The sequence below is a fragment of the Anas platyrhynchos genome, chromosome 7, assembly GCF_047663525.1.
Source record: "Anas platyrhynchos isolate ZD024472 breed Pekin duck chromosome 7, IASCAAS_PekinDuck_T2T, whole genome shotgun sequence".
NCBI lineage: Eukaryota > Metazoa > Chordata > Aves > Anseriformes > Anatidae > Anas > Anas platyrhynchos.
The window spans coordinates 6,712,451-6,728,861 of record NC_092593.1 but is presented as its reverse complement, the minus strand read 5'-3'; the positions used below and the strand labels follow the sequence as shown (position 1 = coordinate 6,728,861).

The window sequence follows — 16,411 nt, the reverse complement described above, 5'->3', positions numbered from 1 at the left end:
CCATTTGTTTTGTGGGGTACAGAGTAGGGAAAGCACAGGCCAGACGCATGGGTTTTATTTTATTTATTAATTTTTTTTTGACTGGCTTGCACAGCTCTGGCGATTCCAGTTAATTTGTGTTTCCAGAACTGCTCAGGAAGCTGGGAAAACGCCACTGCCCTGGGTGCTCAGGTCTGTTTGAACAGCAGAGCTTATCAGCACTGCCGGGGCGTTGCAGCAGGGCCGGCACCCACAGCCTGGCAGGGAGCCGTTCCTGCAGCATTAGCATTCGCTGGGGCACCTCCTGTGCAGGGAAGCTGGCCCAGATTGTGGCTGTCTGAAAAACCAGCTTGGCCTTCGTTCTCCTTAAAATGAAAGGCCAGCCCTGCTGAGCGGGGTGCAGGAGCCTGTGGGCACCTCCTCCCCTTCAGCCCAGGCCAAGGCTATTCAGCTCCAAGAAAAAAGGGAGAAAAAGGTGCTGCTTGCCTTTCCAAGCGGAGTTTTGCATAAAGCAGGAGCTAAAAGCCGAGGGAATGTAATGAATGTAACTTGAAATTAAGCATTTTCTCCCCAAATACATGGGAAGCAGAGCTGCAGAGCTGCTTCAATGGCACTACCCAGCAGGGAGCAGGTGGTGGGCGTTTGCGGGGCCAGCCCCTCTGATTCCTGCTGCAGATAAACTTGGGGCTGTCTGTCTGAAACCATGACATTGCTGTGGTCCTGCTGGCTGCTGCATTGTGGGCACTGACTCCTTTGCTGTGAGTTTTTTGGGGACGGGGCCACTCATGGACAGAGGGAAGTACAGCAAGTGCTGCCTGTCCCCAGCCAGAGCTGCTCTCTCAGTGATTGCAGCTGCTGATAGGAAATCTTTATTTTAGTAAACTTTGGGCTAAATGTCAACCCACGAGATGTTTTTTTTTCTGTGACTGTGTCTTTGAAAGTAGGATTATTGCTATTACTGGTGTGATTTGATAAGCCTTTCACAATGTGAACAGTTCATTTCTCCATGAAAGTCCGAAAGGAAAACTTGAAAAGTGAAGGAGCAATGAATAATTTGGGGCACACAGATGGCAAATATTTTATTAATGCTACGAGCACCAAAATGCAGTGTGAAAACAGACACGGGCTGATGTTTTTTCTCTGCCCTTGCATTCCCGGAGTTAAAACTGCTTATAGCAAAGCTTGAGCCCTTGAAAGTAAGGGATAAGCAAAATCTCTGCTGCTTGCAGAAGAGCCACCTAAAAAGCAAAGTAACCTGTACTGGTAGGTTTCTATAGGCAAACTAACAATATTGTACCTTACACACTGAGATAACCATTTCTAGTTTGGCAGGAGTCACATTTCCTTTATACCCGTAGCAGAGTTCATTTGTCATCCGGACCCTAATCAAGGCGCCGATAGACCTCGAGGTCTGAATGCTGCCGGTGCCCTCACAGCTGTGCCAGGCTCCTCTGGTGCCAGCCACGCCAGGAGGCCACTGCAGCAGGTGGCTGTCACCCTCCTGTGGGTGCAGGAATGGATCCTGGAGCCTTCAGAGACAGCTTGGAGAGACTGCACGCTTAGGCACAGCAGTGACACCACAGCTGCGGTGTGAGCAGAGGAGCTTCCTCATTTCCCCTTTCTACCTTTTCCCCCAGCATTTTTCCAGCTGGTGACCTGGGACAAACCACACAGCCGGATCCCTCCACTCCCCGCTGCCTCAGCAGCCACATCCTGGAGATCAGATCCCAAAGGGGACCTCCTCCCGGCCGGGGGTGTGACTGGAGGCACCGCAGGGGTGTCAGCACGGCACGTCCCCAACACCCAGGGCACCGTGCCGAGGGAGCTGCTGAACCAGGCACCACCACACACGTAAGTACCGGGACGGGCTGCGTGGGCATCCAGCAGCATGAGGGCAAACTCGCTTTCTTGCCAGAGGTCGTGCTGAAAGTGTAAAAGAGTTCGTCAGTGGGTTTAATCAGTGTTAATTCTGCCACTGCTGGTGCAAACCTGGTCCAAACCACTGCAGCATAAGCACAGAAACAGCTTTTGAAGCTGCAGTCCTTTTAGGAAGCTACATAAAAATCTGGGTCGTCACTGAAGGGAACATGTCCAAATGAACATTATTACCCCAAAGTTTCTATATCGTCCTGATTTAAAAATAATAATCCTTTTTTTCTCTCTCTTTTTTTGATTATTATTATTTTCTTCATTTTTAAAGTTAACTAGCCGCAGCGTAAACAGCAAAACACATAATGAAATAAATGGGGCAAATTCGAGCAGCCAAAAGCAGAATGAAATAAATGAGACAAATTCCTCGAACTGTACCTAACATGAAAATGAATCTCGGCTGTTTGTTAGAGACTGCCGAGCCGGGGGTGGGCAAATTAAATCACAGGAAGCACGGGGAGTTGGACAAGAAAGGTTGATTATCTAAATCTCCTCTCATTAGCTGCAAAATATTTTTTCGAGATGGAAGGCAGTAAAATATTTCAGCAGCAAGTGCCAAAGCCTCTTTGTACATATAAAGTGAAAAGCACGGAGCTGAGCAGAGGAATGGGTAAACACGGATGCTACCGCTTGCTTCTCGGGCTGGCAGAGTGTATTCTCACTCCGTGTACAGCCAGGTGTAGGCATCCTTCCTCTCTCAGGCAATGTCTGTGCTTGGTTTCTCCAGGTTAATGCTGGGGATTCCGGTGCTAGGCACCTGGAAAAGAGGCGGTGGCTGCTGGTGGGTGGGTGGGAGGGCTCGGGAAGGTCTGCCTGGCCAGGCAACATCACGGTCTCTCTGTGCATGTCCCCTGAGTGATGGCCCTTCAGGTAATGGAGTCGATTTAGCTGCAGTTTGTTGGTCTGTCTTTCTAATATGCAGGCTGGATTGCCTCTCTTATCTAAGGAAGCCAGACTCGTTAAATCAGCCCCAGGCAGGCTACGGGGGGGGGCTCATCTCCATGGCCAGGGGGCCCCATTGCCTTCCCCCGCCTCATTGCGCCAGCCAGCCCTCGTGGGCATCTGGGAGCGAGCAGTTTTTAATGCTCTTCTGCCATCGTTTTCACCTTCTCTGATTAATGCACACAAGTTTGCTGTGTGAGAGGGGGTGGGACGCAGGAAGGGTGCTGTATCTGCCCTGGTGGTGGTGCTTAGGAGGAGATGTTGCTGATGGATGGCACGACACGGTGGCAGCCTGTGCCCGAGCTCTGGAGCAGCACCCGCTGTGTCCTCAGATAAAGAGGAGCTGTAGGAGTGCCTCCTGCTGGAGTCCTTAGCACTTGGGGAGCTGCAGCTCACGGGATGCAAAAATAAAGCCTTGTCACGAGCTGGACGTTATTTTTGGCACCGGTAGAAAAGAAAGCTGAGCAAAGCCAGGCAGCTGTTGTTATCATTGAAAGGAGACAGAAGTCCAACGAGAACAATAAAAATAACCAGGGGAGCTGGAAGGGGGTTGGCCAGGGGAAGGGAGGAGAGGGGGAAGTCACAGGCTGGCCCTTGTGTGTGGCATCTACAGAGGGTTCCTCTTCCTCCTTGTGGGTGAGGACAAGACCCGATGGACACCAAGTGTGGTTTTGGTTGTTCCCAGCACAAGCCTGGTGGTCCCCGGGAGCACCCACTGCCTCCCCAGCCCTGGGTGTCTCCCTGTGCCACGTTTCTCACGGTATCCATTCCAGTAAGCCACGTGGCTTTCGGGAAGTAACTGCTTTGCTTGTGGGAATTGCACCATTATCTTCAGAGGAATTGAAAATTACCAAGTGCGTTTTAAAGGGTTTTATTGTTTCTACCCCACTGCCAGCATCGTCTTTAATCGCATCAAAAGATTCTATATATATAAAAAAAAAAAAAAAAAAAGGAAAGGAAAACATGATAAAGACATCTGCTAGCATCTCTGGAGAAGTGTGCTGCTCTTTTTTCTAATCCAGACCAAGCTTTCCAAGCCTCACCGTGCCTTCAAGGAATAGGGGAATTTTTCTTTTCCTTGAGAGGTGTCTCAGGACCCTTTCACTGGGTAGTAAGAGTGCCCTGTGTCAGCACAATTAAAAAATGCTGGTATTTCCTTCACTTAGATTAACCATGATACATTACCATTTGCTGCTCAGACCTGATTTATGGTTTCTATCGCAACATTGCGTAATCTTTCTTTAAGCACTCCGTCCCTAATGTAAATTAGCTGGCGGAGGATGGGAGCAAAGTCCTGTGCTTGACCGTCACCTCCCTGTTCAGCCACACGAGATGCCCTGGCTTTATCCCAGCGTGTACTGAGCATTGTTTTCTGTTCCTCCCCCGGGTGCAGGGGATTGCTGTGGAGAACAAACCGTCCTCCCACCGTGAACAGCCTCCCGAAACCCGGCATGGCTTCCTCCATGCGGAGCCTGATGTCTGACCCCAGCAGGTACCTCCGGTCCTTCCGCGTCTTCTTGGCAAAGTCGACCGAGCACCAGTGCATGCAGGAGTTTGTGGAGCGGCAGCTGCCCGGCGTGCTGGCGAGGTAATGGGGAGAAAGTCCTGCCCAGTGTTGGCACGGTCCCGTGGTGGTAGCAGGTGGCTGGTGGAGCCCTCGGCCACCCCCAGGAGGGGAGGTTTCGTCTGCAGCACAGAGCCTGCCTAGCAGGGAGGAGATAAGCCCGCGTGGTTTCTTTGCATGCAAACTCACCCTGGATAAACCTTGACACATGAAAAATGCAATAATACACATGGAGACTTCTGCAAATCACCCAAATCACCAGAAATTGGCATGTCTTAAGAGCAGAGGTCTGAATCTGAGCCCACCTGCCTGCTCATGGGTGTGCATGTACCTGCACACGTTGCTTTTGGGTCTGTCCTGCTGGTTTTAATTCCTAGCATCCCTGGCACTTCGCGTAATGCACGTAACCCTATCTGCTGGGCAGCTCTGCTAACATTTATAAATAATGTTTTGCAGTATTGGACATGGGAAGCCTGCAATCAATATTCTAAGTGTTGGTGGCGGAGCAGGTATGCTGTGAGCTTCACTGTTGATAAGCTTTAACCTTTTATTTTTTCTTCTGGCTAGAGGACTGCAAATTGCAGAGAAGAGTGGGGAGGGAAGGAAAGGCTTTTCTCAAGAAGTCCTCTGCAGGGGGCAGAAGGAAATGGCCATAGTACAAAACCCGCTTGTGCCCCACACCCTGACTCCTGCGTGTCCTCCAGGAGAAACCTTCTTCTCCACATTGCCCCTCGAGCTCACAGAGGCTCCAGCTTCCCCTTGGGTTTCTGTGCCACCCGCTGATGGCACAGGGGGGGACACCGCCAACCCTGCCCGTACCTAATTGTCTCCATCCCACCCTAGTGGCACCTCGCAGTGTGTTTCCATCCCTATGAGTGTCTTCTGGCCAGGTCTCACTGGGATCTGGGGGATCAGGAGAAGTACGTCTCTTTCCTGAAGTCAGCTGGGTGGAAAAACAATACCAACAGCAGAGAGTGCTTCTCTTCATTAAATTCTTGCTTAAGTTCCCTCTTAATTAAAGCCTGTGTTTCCTAATTCTGCTCTGCCCATTAAGCCATTAAACTAAATTTTTTTACAAACAGTTAATTTATTTTAAGTGCTTTAGTCATAACAAGTCCAAACACTAATCTCAGCTTTGTTAATCTCTCCTAATAAGTAAAAAAAATAAATGTAAGTAAATGGTGGGTGTTAGTTATAAAACAGACAGTGTGACAGAGCAGGAGCATTTCTCTCCGAGCAAGGAAAACCATTCCTCTGCCACAAAAAATACTGCTTTTAAGAGGAACACTGCTCAGTTAGTGAGGTGCTTCACTCCCTAACCAGGAGCACTCCAGCCTGGCATGGTGGACGTGCAGTCAGGAACCAGCAAAGCCCATTTCCCGGCTTGCTGTCCCTGCTGCAGGTCCATGGGGACCTGGAAAGGAGCAAACCTCAGGGATCCAGTTCCCCTGCCTGATGCCAGCCCCCGTGGCCCCATCCTTGCACTGCACAGGGAGGCAGCACGGAAGGCAAGGATGCTTTTCTTCCGCTTTTCCACCTCCTGTGCACTTTTTCCACTGTGAGAAAGAAGCAAACCATTTAATGTAGCATCATATCCCATTACCCCCGCCCATCTCAAGCTCCTGCCTTTGCCTACAGCCTCTGCCTTATTAAGTTCACACTCCAGCGCGCAGCACTCTGTACCTTTAAAAACCATAAAAGTCATCAGCGCCGCTATAAAGCAGCAACTGTGCTATAAACTATCCCGTTACGTAAAATGTTTAATTAGAAACTTAATGGCGAACATAGTGGTAGCCTTTAAAAGGTAATTGTGTTGGAGAGTTTAAATAATTCGGATAGCCTAATTGCCAAATTGTTGATAATGCAAGCTGCCGCAGATTTGACTGTAAAATGCCTCAGGACACTTGTTTGCATATAAAAGAGCTAACCGAAGTCAATTAAGGCTGTGGATTAAATTATGAATCAAAGTTATTTTTTTTGGTTAAAAACAATACAAGGGTGGTTTGGCCGCAGAGGAGTGGAAGGAAATATATTAACCTACCTGCATATGGAAATGGGAAATTCAATTATTTTTTTTTAATCAGAACCTGCGCAGCCCTTTCAAAGGGCTAATCCATTTTATAGAAAGTTGGTAAAGAAACCAAAAATAAAAAAAAATGTTGCAGTAGTAACTTCCAAATTCTGTGTTTCCAGAGTTTACCACAGCAGCCTGCAAATGACAGACTTTCCTCTGAATTTCCAGCAAAATACGGGGTTTGCAGTGATAGGGAAGCCACAGCTATTTACGCTACTTCAGAAATTCAATTTCCCTTCCCTCAAAGAATGTGCTTGCCCAGATGTCACATAAATTTTGGTGTTATTAGTTGCTTTATGAAAGACATAAGTCTGGAAAGATTGAACTTTTCCTCACTTTTTATGTGAAATTCTCGGGGTGTAAATGAGCAGGTGAGACCCTCGGGGTGCAGTGTCTCGTGGTGGGGCCAGGAGCAGGCAGAGAGCTCCTCATGGTGCGAAGGACCCTCCAAGGGAAGGACCATGTGCTGGATTGAGCTCCAGGGTACACATTACAGCTGGCACGGCTCTGCTTCTTCTATTTATTCTTGTCTTTTATTTATTCTTCCATTGTCTTTTTCACCTAAATTTGTTCCAGCAGAATAAGCGGAAGCAAACCCTGCAAGAAGCAACCAAGCCAGCCCCATGCTGTCCCCGGACCGATGCCTCAGTCAGGAGCATCATCTCCCCGAGCTTCCTACATGGCAGATGGGGAGAGGTGGCCAGGAGCGATGGCAGCTCTGTTTAAATTTAAAACCTTACGTGTATGGGTGCTTCCACTGGGAGAATAATTGCAGCTGTCCTGAATGGTGCCAGGGGAGAACTATTCCGTACAAAAAAATACAGTCAGGTCTGGGGTATTATGTAAATATAGATGGTATGTGCATTGCTCATCTTACAGAAAAAGTCACAGTATGCTAAATCTGGACAAGAACGTGTTTTTCATACTTCCAGTGTGTTTACATATTCTCCTCTCACTCATCCCCATGACACGTTAACCACTGAGGCTGAAATTTTATTATTGACTCCCTGGTGAGTTGTGACCATCCAAACCAGTACCACTGTTATAAATGGCCACCATGGTCATTTAGCATTTTCCCCAAGAGGTTTGGCCGTGTCTAGAAAGCACAAGGTCACACCACCCACATGACTGTGTCTGGTTTCCCTCGGCACTGCTGGTGGTGGCGAGAGAGGAGGAATAAAGATAGTTGGGACTGTTATTTATTTTATTAGATCCTACAGCTCTGCCCTCAGTGGTAATCTGCTGAGAATTCAAAGTACCTACTTGTACCTATGTAGTGTATTTTCAGTATCCAAAGGGCAGGAATCAAACTTCAAAACTGGCCTTCTGGTGGTACTGGAGATGATGTTTGCCTGAGATTTGCTTTCACCTCTTGTGTGATGTTGCCTCTTTCCCTAGGAGAGATTGACCTGCAGATCCTCTCAGCTGTACAAGCCAGATATCCAGGGGTCACCATCAACAACGAGGTGGTAGAGCCAAGTGCCGAACAAATCCTCAAGTACAAAGGTATTTTGACATTAAATAAATTAAATTTACATTAAGTACTCTAAATGCATTAAAAGAGTTGAATGCTGGACGACCCCACATTCAAAGGCTTTCTTGCCAGAATTGGCTCTTAAAGCTTAAGAAAGTTATTATTTTATGCTTTCCTGACATGATTGCTTTTCTACGTTTGCTTTCTCATTATAATCTTTGTCTCTTACACTGCAAAGAACTCAAAGAACATGGCAAAAGCTTGCAGGTAGGCAGACTTCAAAAGCTAAGCAACATGGAAAGTGGTGTGTGACTGTATGGGAACAGAGCAAAGACCTTGTATTTCAGAAAGAATTCTCCTTCAGCTTGCACCGAGCTGGGATCCTGCAGCAACACTGATTTTAGTGTCTCATGGTAATTCTCACATATCTTAAAACAGTTTCCGAGTAGCTAATCCCCACAGTGTGAACTGCGTTATTTTGATTTAGAAAACATTGTAAGGAAAGTGAGCTGGATAGGGAAGGTTTTTGCTGTGTGTCTGCTCTCAGTGGCTTAGAGTTCATTTCCTTCCACCAGCCTGACAATCTGAGCTATGCTCATGGGGGAAACCAAAGCATTTTCCAAGGACAGAGGATAAGGAGGGGTGCTTTGGTTAGATTGTCCTACAAAATGAATGTTAAACATCAGTCCACAGTTTGATTACATTGCTGGTTTATCACTGTATTAACACCTACCAGGCTTTACCTAGCGTGTAATTATGGTCTTGTATGGAGGTTACACCCATCACATCATATAGGCCATGAGAAGCCCTGGGCAGAGCCCAGCTTGCCAGAAAACAGCGGCTGAATGGATGTGGCAGTAATGAATGAACCTCATCATCAGTCTCCGTTATTGGAAATGCTCCAGACCATAGTAAATACCAGATTATAAAACCACATTGTAAATCTTACTCTTACTCTTTCTAAGGTCCTTGAAAACAAAGCATTCCCAGTATGAAACCACCTGAGGAAGATAAAGGGGAAAAAAAAAAAGCAACAATCAGAGGAAATGCATCATTTCTTGACACCTGTCTGTGTGTTACATGGACCTGATCTCTGAAAAGATAGCTTCCCAGCAGCTTTTAGGTTGTTCCAGACTGAGATGGTAAAGACTGGACAGAAGAACATTTGCTCTGTATATTGGAGGATTTGGGCACTAGATTCACTGGCTGCAACCAATTAATTGGCAGTCCTGTCCTATTTCAGGGAGTTTTGTTCCAGTAGGAAGTTAAAGAAAATATAAGATGTTGTCCTTATTTTAAGTTTTATGCTAAACTAGAAATGAAATATTCATCTGAATTTCTTTCTTTAAACTTTCTTATTTGGTAATTAATCATGTCCCCAGTAGGTATCATTAATTAGGTTTCTGAGCCCCTTTTCCGAGGAGAATTGGAAGCATTATCTGTGCCTCTGAAGATTCAGTAGCTATGTTTTCTGCCTAACCAGCTGCTGTCTCCTTGGGAAGGAGATGCCGGGCTCACAGGAGAAACTTTCTTCCTGGGACTGACAGTGATGGCAAAATGAGCTTTCTCCTAGGCCGTGCCATATGCTGGAAACTCTCCTCATAGTCCTATGTCCAGTCTCTGGCTTTCCTTCTGTGCCCAGGTGAAGCCCCTTGGTGCCCATGGCCGTGGCTTTGGTGGCACCATCACAAGTCGTGCTGCTGATGCCCAAGCATCACAGTGCGGCTGCGCTCAGTCCAACACCAACTCAAGGGCGTGCAGATGGCTTCTGGCCAGGATAGCAATCTGGGTTGTAATGAGGATAAAATTTAAGGAAAACTTTTCAAAGCTGTTAGGGTGATATGTTTTGGGTTCGGATGAATCTTCAGGCAGCAACTTCCCATAATCAGAATGAGTTTGTCCTTTCTGAAATGTTGGCTTTAAAAGCCCACTTTGGCATGCAATTCACTTCCCTTCCTAGCGTCTCCTTGCAGACTGCCTAGCAATTGAGCTGGAGCAGATTGCACCAGATTATGTGTGATGGTGATATGAACTGCTGCTGAAGCAAGCCCGAGTTTAAAACAGCAAATTAAACCTGAACTGCAAGTGCTGGGGCCAGTGACAGATAAATGGAAGCAAGCAGAGCAGCAGCAGAAAGGGGTGGCCCATTTCCGTCCACAAAAGTGAGGAGATAAGCACTGATGGAGCATTTCTCATCTCTCTGACAGGGATATATCCTAACAGAGCCCAAAAGGAGGAACATTATGATTAACGGAGTAAAGGCACTGGTGTTAGCAAATCATGTTGTTCTGAGCATGTGTTCTGTAGCTAAGGCTCAGTCTGCCTTTGGGCCATTTAAGTTTTAAATTTATGTTAACTCCAGTGAAGCACGGGAATCGCATCAGGGATGGCTTTGTCCTGGAGCAATCCTGAGCCCCAAGCAGGCGCACAGCAAGATGAGCTCCATATGCCAGCAGATGGACATTTGTATTCCAGCATCTCCTAAAATGCAAAATCATCCCTCAGTGTTGCTGCTATAAAAGCAACAAAATGCAGTGGTGAGCCAGGCCTCTTGGTATAACTTATGCTTTGAATCCACTCCTCCAGCTCTCGGCTTTCATCTGCCATTGGATGTGCATGGCATCAAGGTCTGAAAACACACCACGTGTCACTCTTTCTAAAGTCTTTGCTCTAAATCACTGTTATCCCTTTCACTTGAAGTGGTTGACCAAAACTCTGGACTTTTGAAAATCTCATTTATTTGAACACAGAAGCAGAAGCCCAAGGTCAGGAGATGGGGCTTTTCTCATGAAGCAAAACTCTTTTCCCTTCATCCCCATGATGCTCTCCCTGCCTGAGCCACTTGTTTCCTCTGCTCTTTTCAAGCTTTTAATTGTGCTTGCCTCCTACACAGCCCCTTTAATCAATCCTCAAGCTCCTGTATTTATTTAGTCAGTGGCCATGGCAAATGGAGCTTGAACCAACCACGAGAAAGATTTTCATTTATTTTTTTTAATCAGGTAAAGACTGGAGGAGACCAAATGAGGGTGTAAAAGGGAAAGAATCAGACCCTCTTAAGGTTTCACCTAACAAAGACCTGGACAGCCTTCTTCTCACACACAGCCTCAAGGTTTTAAATATTCCACTGCTGTGTTAAATTGGTAACAAAACACTTTGCCTAAATATGACTTTTGGATGTTATTAAAGCTCTGAATGGAAATCGATCCCATATTTGCAATTGAGATGACTCTGTCCTGTCTTCTCCCATATTTCAGAGCGTGTGGCGGCGACATCAAACCTCGAGAATGTAAAGTTTACCTGGCATAAGGAGACAGCTTATGAATATGAAAGTCGAATGAATGCAGAAAAGAATTCTAAAAAATGGGACTTCATTCACATGATTCAGGTAAAAGTCTGCAGAGTAGCTGTTGTCAGAGATTTGGTTGTTTAAAGTGTGCATGAGGTATGTGACCTCATTATCCACTCTAAGGGGGAGACAGGTGAGTTTATTTCTCTATAATTTAAAGTATTTAAGCAGAAGTGAACTGCAAAAAAATGAAAGATGAGTTACAGCAAAGCAGCTTTGAGCACGGTAGTCCTATTAACCAGGATGTGGGCGACAGTCAACTAAAAATACATTTTAACTAGTGTTTTCAAAGCTCCTTGTCCTCTCTGTGAAACTGCCTTTGTATTCCCCAGTATACCGAAGCCATTACAAGCCATCCTCACTGCTAAGGGAGGCAAACCTTTGTATCCCAGGTTAATGAGTGAACACAAGCTCGGTGCTGGGGATGGGGAGAGCAGACCCGAGCCCACGGGGCTGTCCTTGCCAGCAGGCCAGCACCCTGTGGATGGACCTTGGCACCCCGCTGCTCTCCTGTCAGGGTTGCTCTGTGGTACAAGTTATAATGTTCTCTAGGATCCCACCATGTCTCACTAGCATTTCTGCTCTTCCCAGATGCTGTATTATGTGAAAGATGTCCCAGCAACTATCCAGTATTTCCACAGCCTCCTGGAAGCACAGGCAAAGCTCCTCATCATCGTGGTGTCAGGTGAGAGCTGCTCCACAACACACTCAGTGAGGCGAGAGCCGTGGGCACTTCTGGGGTCTTCGCGAGTTCAGCACGGGCTGGCCAGAAAGCAACATGTATTTTTGATTTAAATACCCCTTTATTGCATATAGAGTAAACGGTGCCCATTCATCTACAACTGTGGAAACCTGCATCTCGTCTATATCTGCCCAGCTCTGTGCTGCAGGTTGAAAAGCTGAAGGCTCTGTGAGGCAGTAAACCCATGCCATGGGCACTGAACACCTTTATCTCACCTTCTTCCTTCTCCCCTTCCCCTTCCTACAACCAGACCAGTGACAGAGCAAGAGCTCCTTTAGCCTCTGCTACAGCTGTTCCCTGTAAAAGGCTCTTCAGGCTGGGCACAGCATTGTCTCGCTCCTGGAGATGTGCAGCATTAAGCAAACAGCTACAGCAGGGCTCGGCTGTGCTGTACAGCAGGTGTTAGAGGACATATGGCTCATTTTCTTCTCAAACTGCCCATCTCCTTAATATAGTCCTTTTGGGTGGAAAACAGCGTTTTCAGGCTGTTTGAGACCTGAAAGAAATGCTCTGTGGTCAATCCAGGAGGAAAATGTGGGAGTGGAGAAGGCTACTGCCTGTGGGCAAGGTATGCTAGAGATATGGTAGTAGTGGGGTCTGTTTTGACTCTAGAAAGCCTTTAATTTTCCTCATGTAAACTATAGACATTTTAGTTGTGTAAACAGTCACATTCAACAATTTTTTTCAGGGCTGTTAAGTACCATTTGTTCAGAAGTGTAAGCTATTTTTTTATTGAATTTGGACATACCTGCAAACTGCCATGTATTTGATGAAGTCCCCCCCCCCCTTTTCTTTTTGTCTCCATGAAGTGTCCACAGAGAAAGGGCACTTCTCCAACCTGAATTTATTCAAACAATTTTTCTCCAAAATGATTTTGCTTTAAAGCAGTACACTACAAGAATTCTGTATTTTAAATGATCTGAGTTATTGTTCTTGTTGTTTGAGTAATGAGAATAGATCACAGTATCAGTTTATTGCTGATTACTTGCCTGTAGTTAATTGAAACACTTTTCCAGTTGCTTAACCTGTCCCTCTGGATATTCATGAAATGTGAATACAGGGAGGAACACATGTCTATTCAAAATTAATTTGATTAAAAAATTGAATTTATGAAAACTATTTGAAATCCTCCCCAGGCCAGGCGGTTCTTTGCTTTCTCATTCCTCCTGTTTCTTCTCTTTGCACCTTCAACTCATGATGCCCCACGGTTGCATGAATAATTTTAGCTCTTTTGCATTCAGACGGAGCAGGTTAGACATACAAGTGGCTGGTAATGGCTGTTTCTTCTGCAGATACAGCTAATGGGTAGGGTGGTGTCCCTGTGAAAATCAGAATTAATCTCAATAAGGTGGGACATGATAACACGTCTGGGTAGATGTGTCAGTTATAGAGAAAGAGGGCAGCAAGGGGAATTGCTAGGTCCGACAAGAAAATGGGAGAGAGGAGAGGAGCTCAGAATAGCAGAGGGGAAAGGAGGGGAGAAAACCTTGAGGGAAATAAGTGTGTAGAGAAGGGAAGGAAGAAGCTGCTACCAAAATGAGCACTGAAGCAAAAAGAGGTAATGGAAGATAAGCAGAACAAAGCTCATTTCAAAAAATGAAGGTAATGTCGTCTCCAACACAAACACATTAGGATATGTTAATTAAAAACCATTCTGGGAATAGGATTGATAGGAGAGGGTTTGGTCAGTCAGTGAAGGTTGCAATGCCTCCTGTTCCATCCCTGCCAGGAGAGCAGGCGAGTTGCAAGAGCTATATGGTGTTATTTTTAACACATTTAAAAAATGTGTTTACATCGCCTTGAAAACAAAAGTAGCGCCATATGCTGAGCCTATCGAGAGCTATTATAATAATGCTTCGTTCAGGTAGTGTATAATTGCTCGGCTCAGAGATGGCACTGAGTCACACAACACTGACACCAGCAAATTTTCTGCAATTAGCGCTCTGCATTCAATTTCCACCAGGTGAAAGAAAATATTGTAGCCCTTCTAAACACCAAACTGTTTATTTGACTATAAATAACTGTTTGCAGATAAAGCATTTGCAAAACCGCCGAGCAACTGGTTTTAGCAGTTATGGAGATTTATAGTCATAACTCTCAAGAGCTGCTCATTAGGCTCAAAGTTATTTTCATCCTGTCCAGTCATTCTGGGTGATCCTTTTATAAATGGCTTGTAGCTGAAGTGCTGAAACACAGATCCAGGGTGAAGGAAAACAAGGAAGTGAAGATGTATCTGGGGAGGTTTTAGCTTACCCAGCTGGTTTTCTTTATAAAATGTCCCTTGAGAAGAGGAGTGAGCATGTGTGTGGGCTTAACATGGGCTCTCTTCTGGAGGTGCTTGCAGTGCTACAGGAGCCTTTTCCTTCCTGTCTCTTCATTTCTGAGCAGCCCAAATAAAACACAGCCCAGACATCCTTCTGGCACCACTGGGGAGGCCTGCTTGGGATGAGGGGAGCCCTGCTCACTGCCCGTGCCTGACAGCCTCTGACCATGGTGGGAATGAAGGCTGCAGGCCAGGACAATGGATTTTTCCACCACACGTCCAGCTGCATGGTTAATGTGAGCAGGGTTTTGCACACCATGCATTTCATGTTGTAGGTAGATAGTTTACTGGCAATAGGTATTTTAATGAAACTCTCATGTAGCTCAACCAAAAAGTACTTGGGTGAAGGAATGGGAAAGTATTTGGTCTGCTAAATTGGTGGATGATTTAAACTTAATAGCTTAAATCAATATGTTAGCAAATAGCTGGTGCTTTATATGTGTACTATAGAAGCATACCTCTCAGAGACATCAGCCACTGCAATGGCACACGTGCATGGAATAGAGTTGGAGCACATTGGGAAAGGAAGGGGGGAAGATTGCGTGCACTGAGCTGGGGGCTCAGAGGTAGCTGTGGGTTGGTGACATGTCCCTCATCTCCCACAGCCCCAGAACAGAGGCATGGGGCAGCCAGGCAGCCACCTCCCCTCTGCCCCAGGACATATGCCCCATCTCTGCGGACAGCTGCGAGATAAAACAAAGGATCAAAAATTTGTTCAAATAGTGTCTGAGTGTTCTTTGTTATGGTTTGTCTCTCAGAAAACAGTGGCTGGGAAACGCTGTGGAAGAAGTACGGATCTTCCTTGCCTTTAGATGATCTCTGCACTTACGTGTCCTCTGCTGATATCAAAAGGATGCTGGATTCAGCTGGGCTGAAGTACCAGCTCCACGAACTCCCATCCGACATGGACATAACCTGCTGCTTTACTGAAGGGGACGAGGATGGGGAGTTGTTGCTGGATTTCTTGACAGAAACATTGGACTTTTCTAAAACTGCTCCTCCTGAGCTAAAGCATCAGATAACGGAAGAATTAAAAAAGCCTGGATGCAGTGAAAAAAGAAATGGGAAGGTGCTGTTTAATAACAACCTGAGTGCAATAGTGATTGAGCCCTGAATTAACACATTTTGTTTTTAAAACATTGTTTATAAATGGATTAGTTTACTTCTACTTAGTTTACCTCTTGTAGCCTGTTAAGAAATTATTACTAATATCTGTTGTTATACGTGAACTTTAATAGTGAGATTAATTCTGTACTAATCTACGAACCTGTAACTCAGCAGTAAATTGTGCTTTATCATATGGACGTTGTGTAATCAGATGTAACTTGGACCATCAACTCAAACACTGCAGAAGCCAGACCACTTCCTCTGGCTGATGGATAATAGCCATCAATACATGATTAGGTCATATTCATTTAAAAACTCTCTACAGACCAAATACACAATTTTCAACTTCTTAGTGACTCTTGCAAGATGCCATAAAAGTGATTTGGGTACCAGGTACATACTGGTACTGCAAGAGGGAAGGGTCTGAAGGTGGTTGTGGCACAGTAGTGGTAACAATCAACCTCAAGAGGTGGATTTTGCTGACAAGTCCTGATGCAAAGCCTTGGTTAGGAATCAGCTGCTGCTGTTACACGGGGCCTTTTCTAATTTTTAATTAAACACACAAACCATCTGGTTGTAGCCTCTAACTAGCCTGGCAGCAATGGCCATGCATGCCTTGTGAGATTTCTAGCTTGGAAGATGTAAAAATAAACCCTGAAGCCAGATGACAATTTTCAGTGGGATTTGTTTCCTTGCCAGTGAAACCACATCAGGTCGGTCTGCCCGGCACATGGTGCAAGGGGTCCAGCAAGAAGGTGTTTCTCCTCCTCAGCCCCTTCTCTCTGCAGGGCTGTCTGTGCTCCCGGAGCTGATGCATTTCTTTTGTTGAGTGATTTCATGGGTTTAAGAAGTTCTGTGCTCTCTGCGGGGCACAATGCATAACAGAATACAATACAGTTGTTGAATGACTTTAATAGCGTGAATACTCAGT

General features: G+C 45.9%; 1 protein-coding gene across 2 annotated transcripts; it reads left to right on the top strand.

The window, feature by feature from the left end:
* Nucleotides 1-653: 653 nt before the first annotated feature.
* LOC101795218 (histamine N-methyltransferase) lies at nt 654-16,151 on the top strand. Of its 2 annotated transcripts, XM_072040694.1 has the most exons (8): nt 654-737; nt 1,628-1,830; nt 4,244-4,438; nt 4,871-4,923; nt 7,887-7,994; nt 11,217-11,347; nt 11,900-11,993; nt 15,132-16,151. In XM_072040694.1, exons 3-8 carry the CDS (start codon nt 4,302-4,304, stop codon nt 15,485-15,487), a joined length of 879 nt encoding a protein of 292 aa, XP_071896795.1. In that variant the 5' UTR covers nt 654-737; nt 1,628-1,830; nt 4,244-4,301; the 3' UTR covers nt 15,488-16,151. The 2 variants fall into 2 exon arrangements, with proteins under 2 accessions (XP_071896795.1, XP_027317732.3); XM_027461931.3 differs by lacking the exon at nt 654-737 and having other exon boundaries at nt 1,373-1,830.
* The last annotated feature ends 260 nt before the right edge of the window (nt 16,152-16,411 follow it).

Bases quoted from the DNA above. Each gene is read 5' to 3' on its own strand.
- LOC101795218 (XM_072040694.1), top strand. From the start codon at position 4,302: ATGGCTTCCTCCATGCGGAGCCTGATGTCTGACCCCAGCAGGTACCTC. The intron at 4,439-4,870 runs GTAATGGGGAGA...AATGTTTTGCAG, and splicing joins CTGCCCGGCGTGCTGGCGAG to TATTGGACATGGGAAGCCTG. The intron at 11,994-15,131 runs GTGAGAGCTGCT...TTTGTCTCTCAG, and splicing joins CCTCATCATCGTGGTGTCAG to AAAACAGTGGCTGGGAAACG.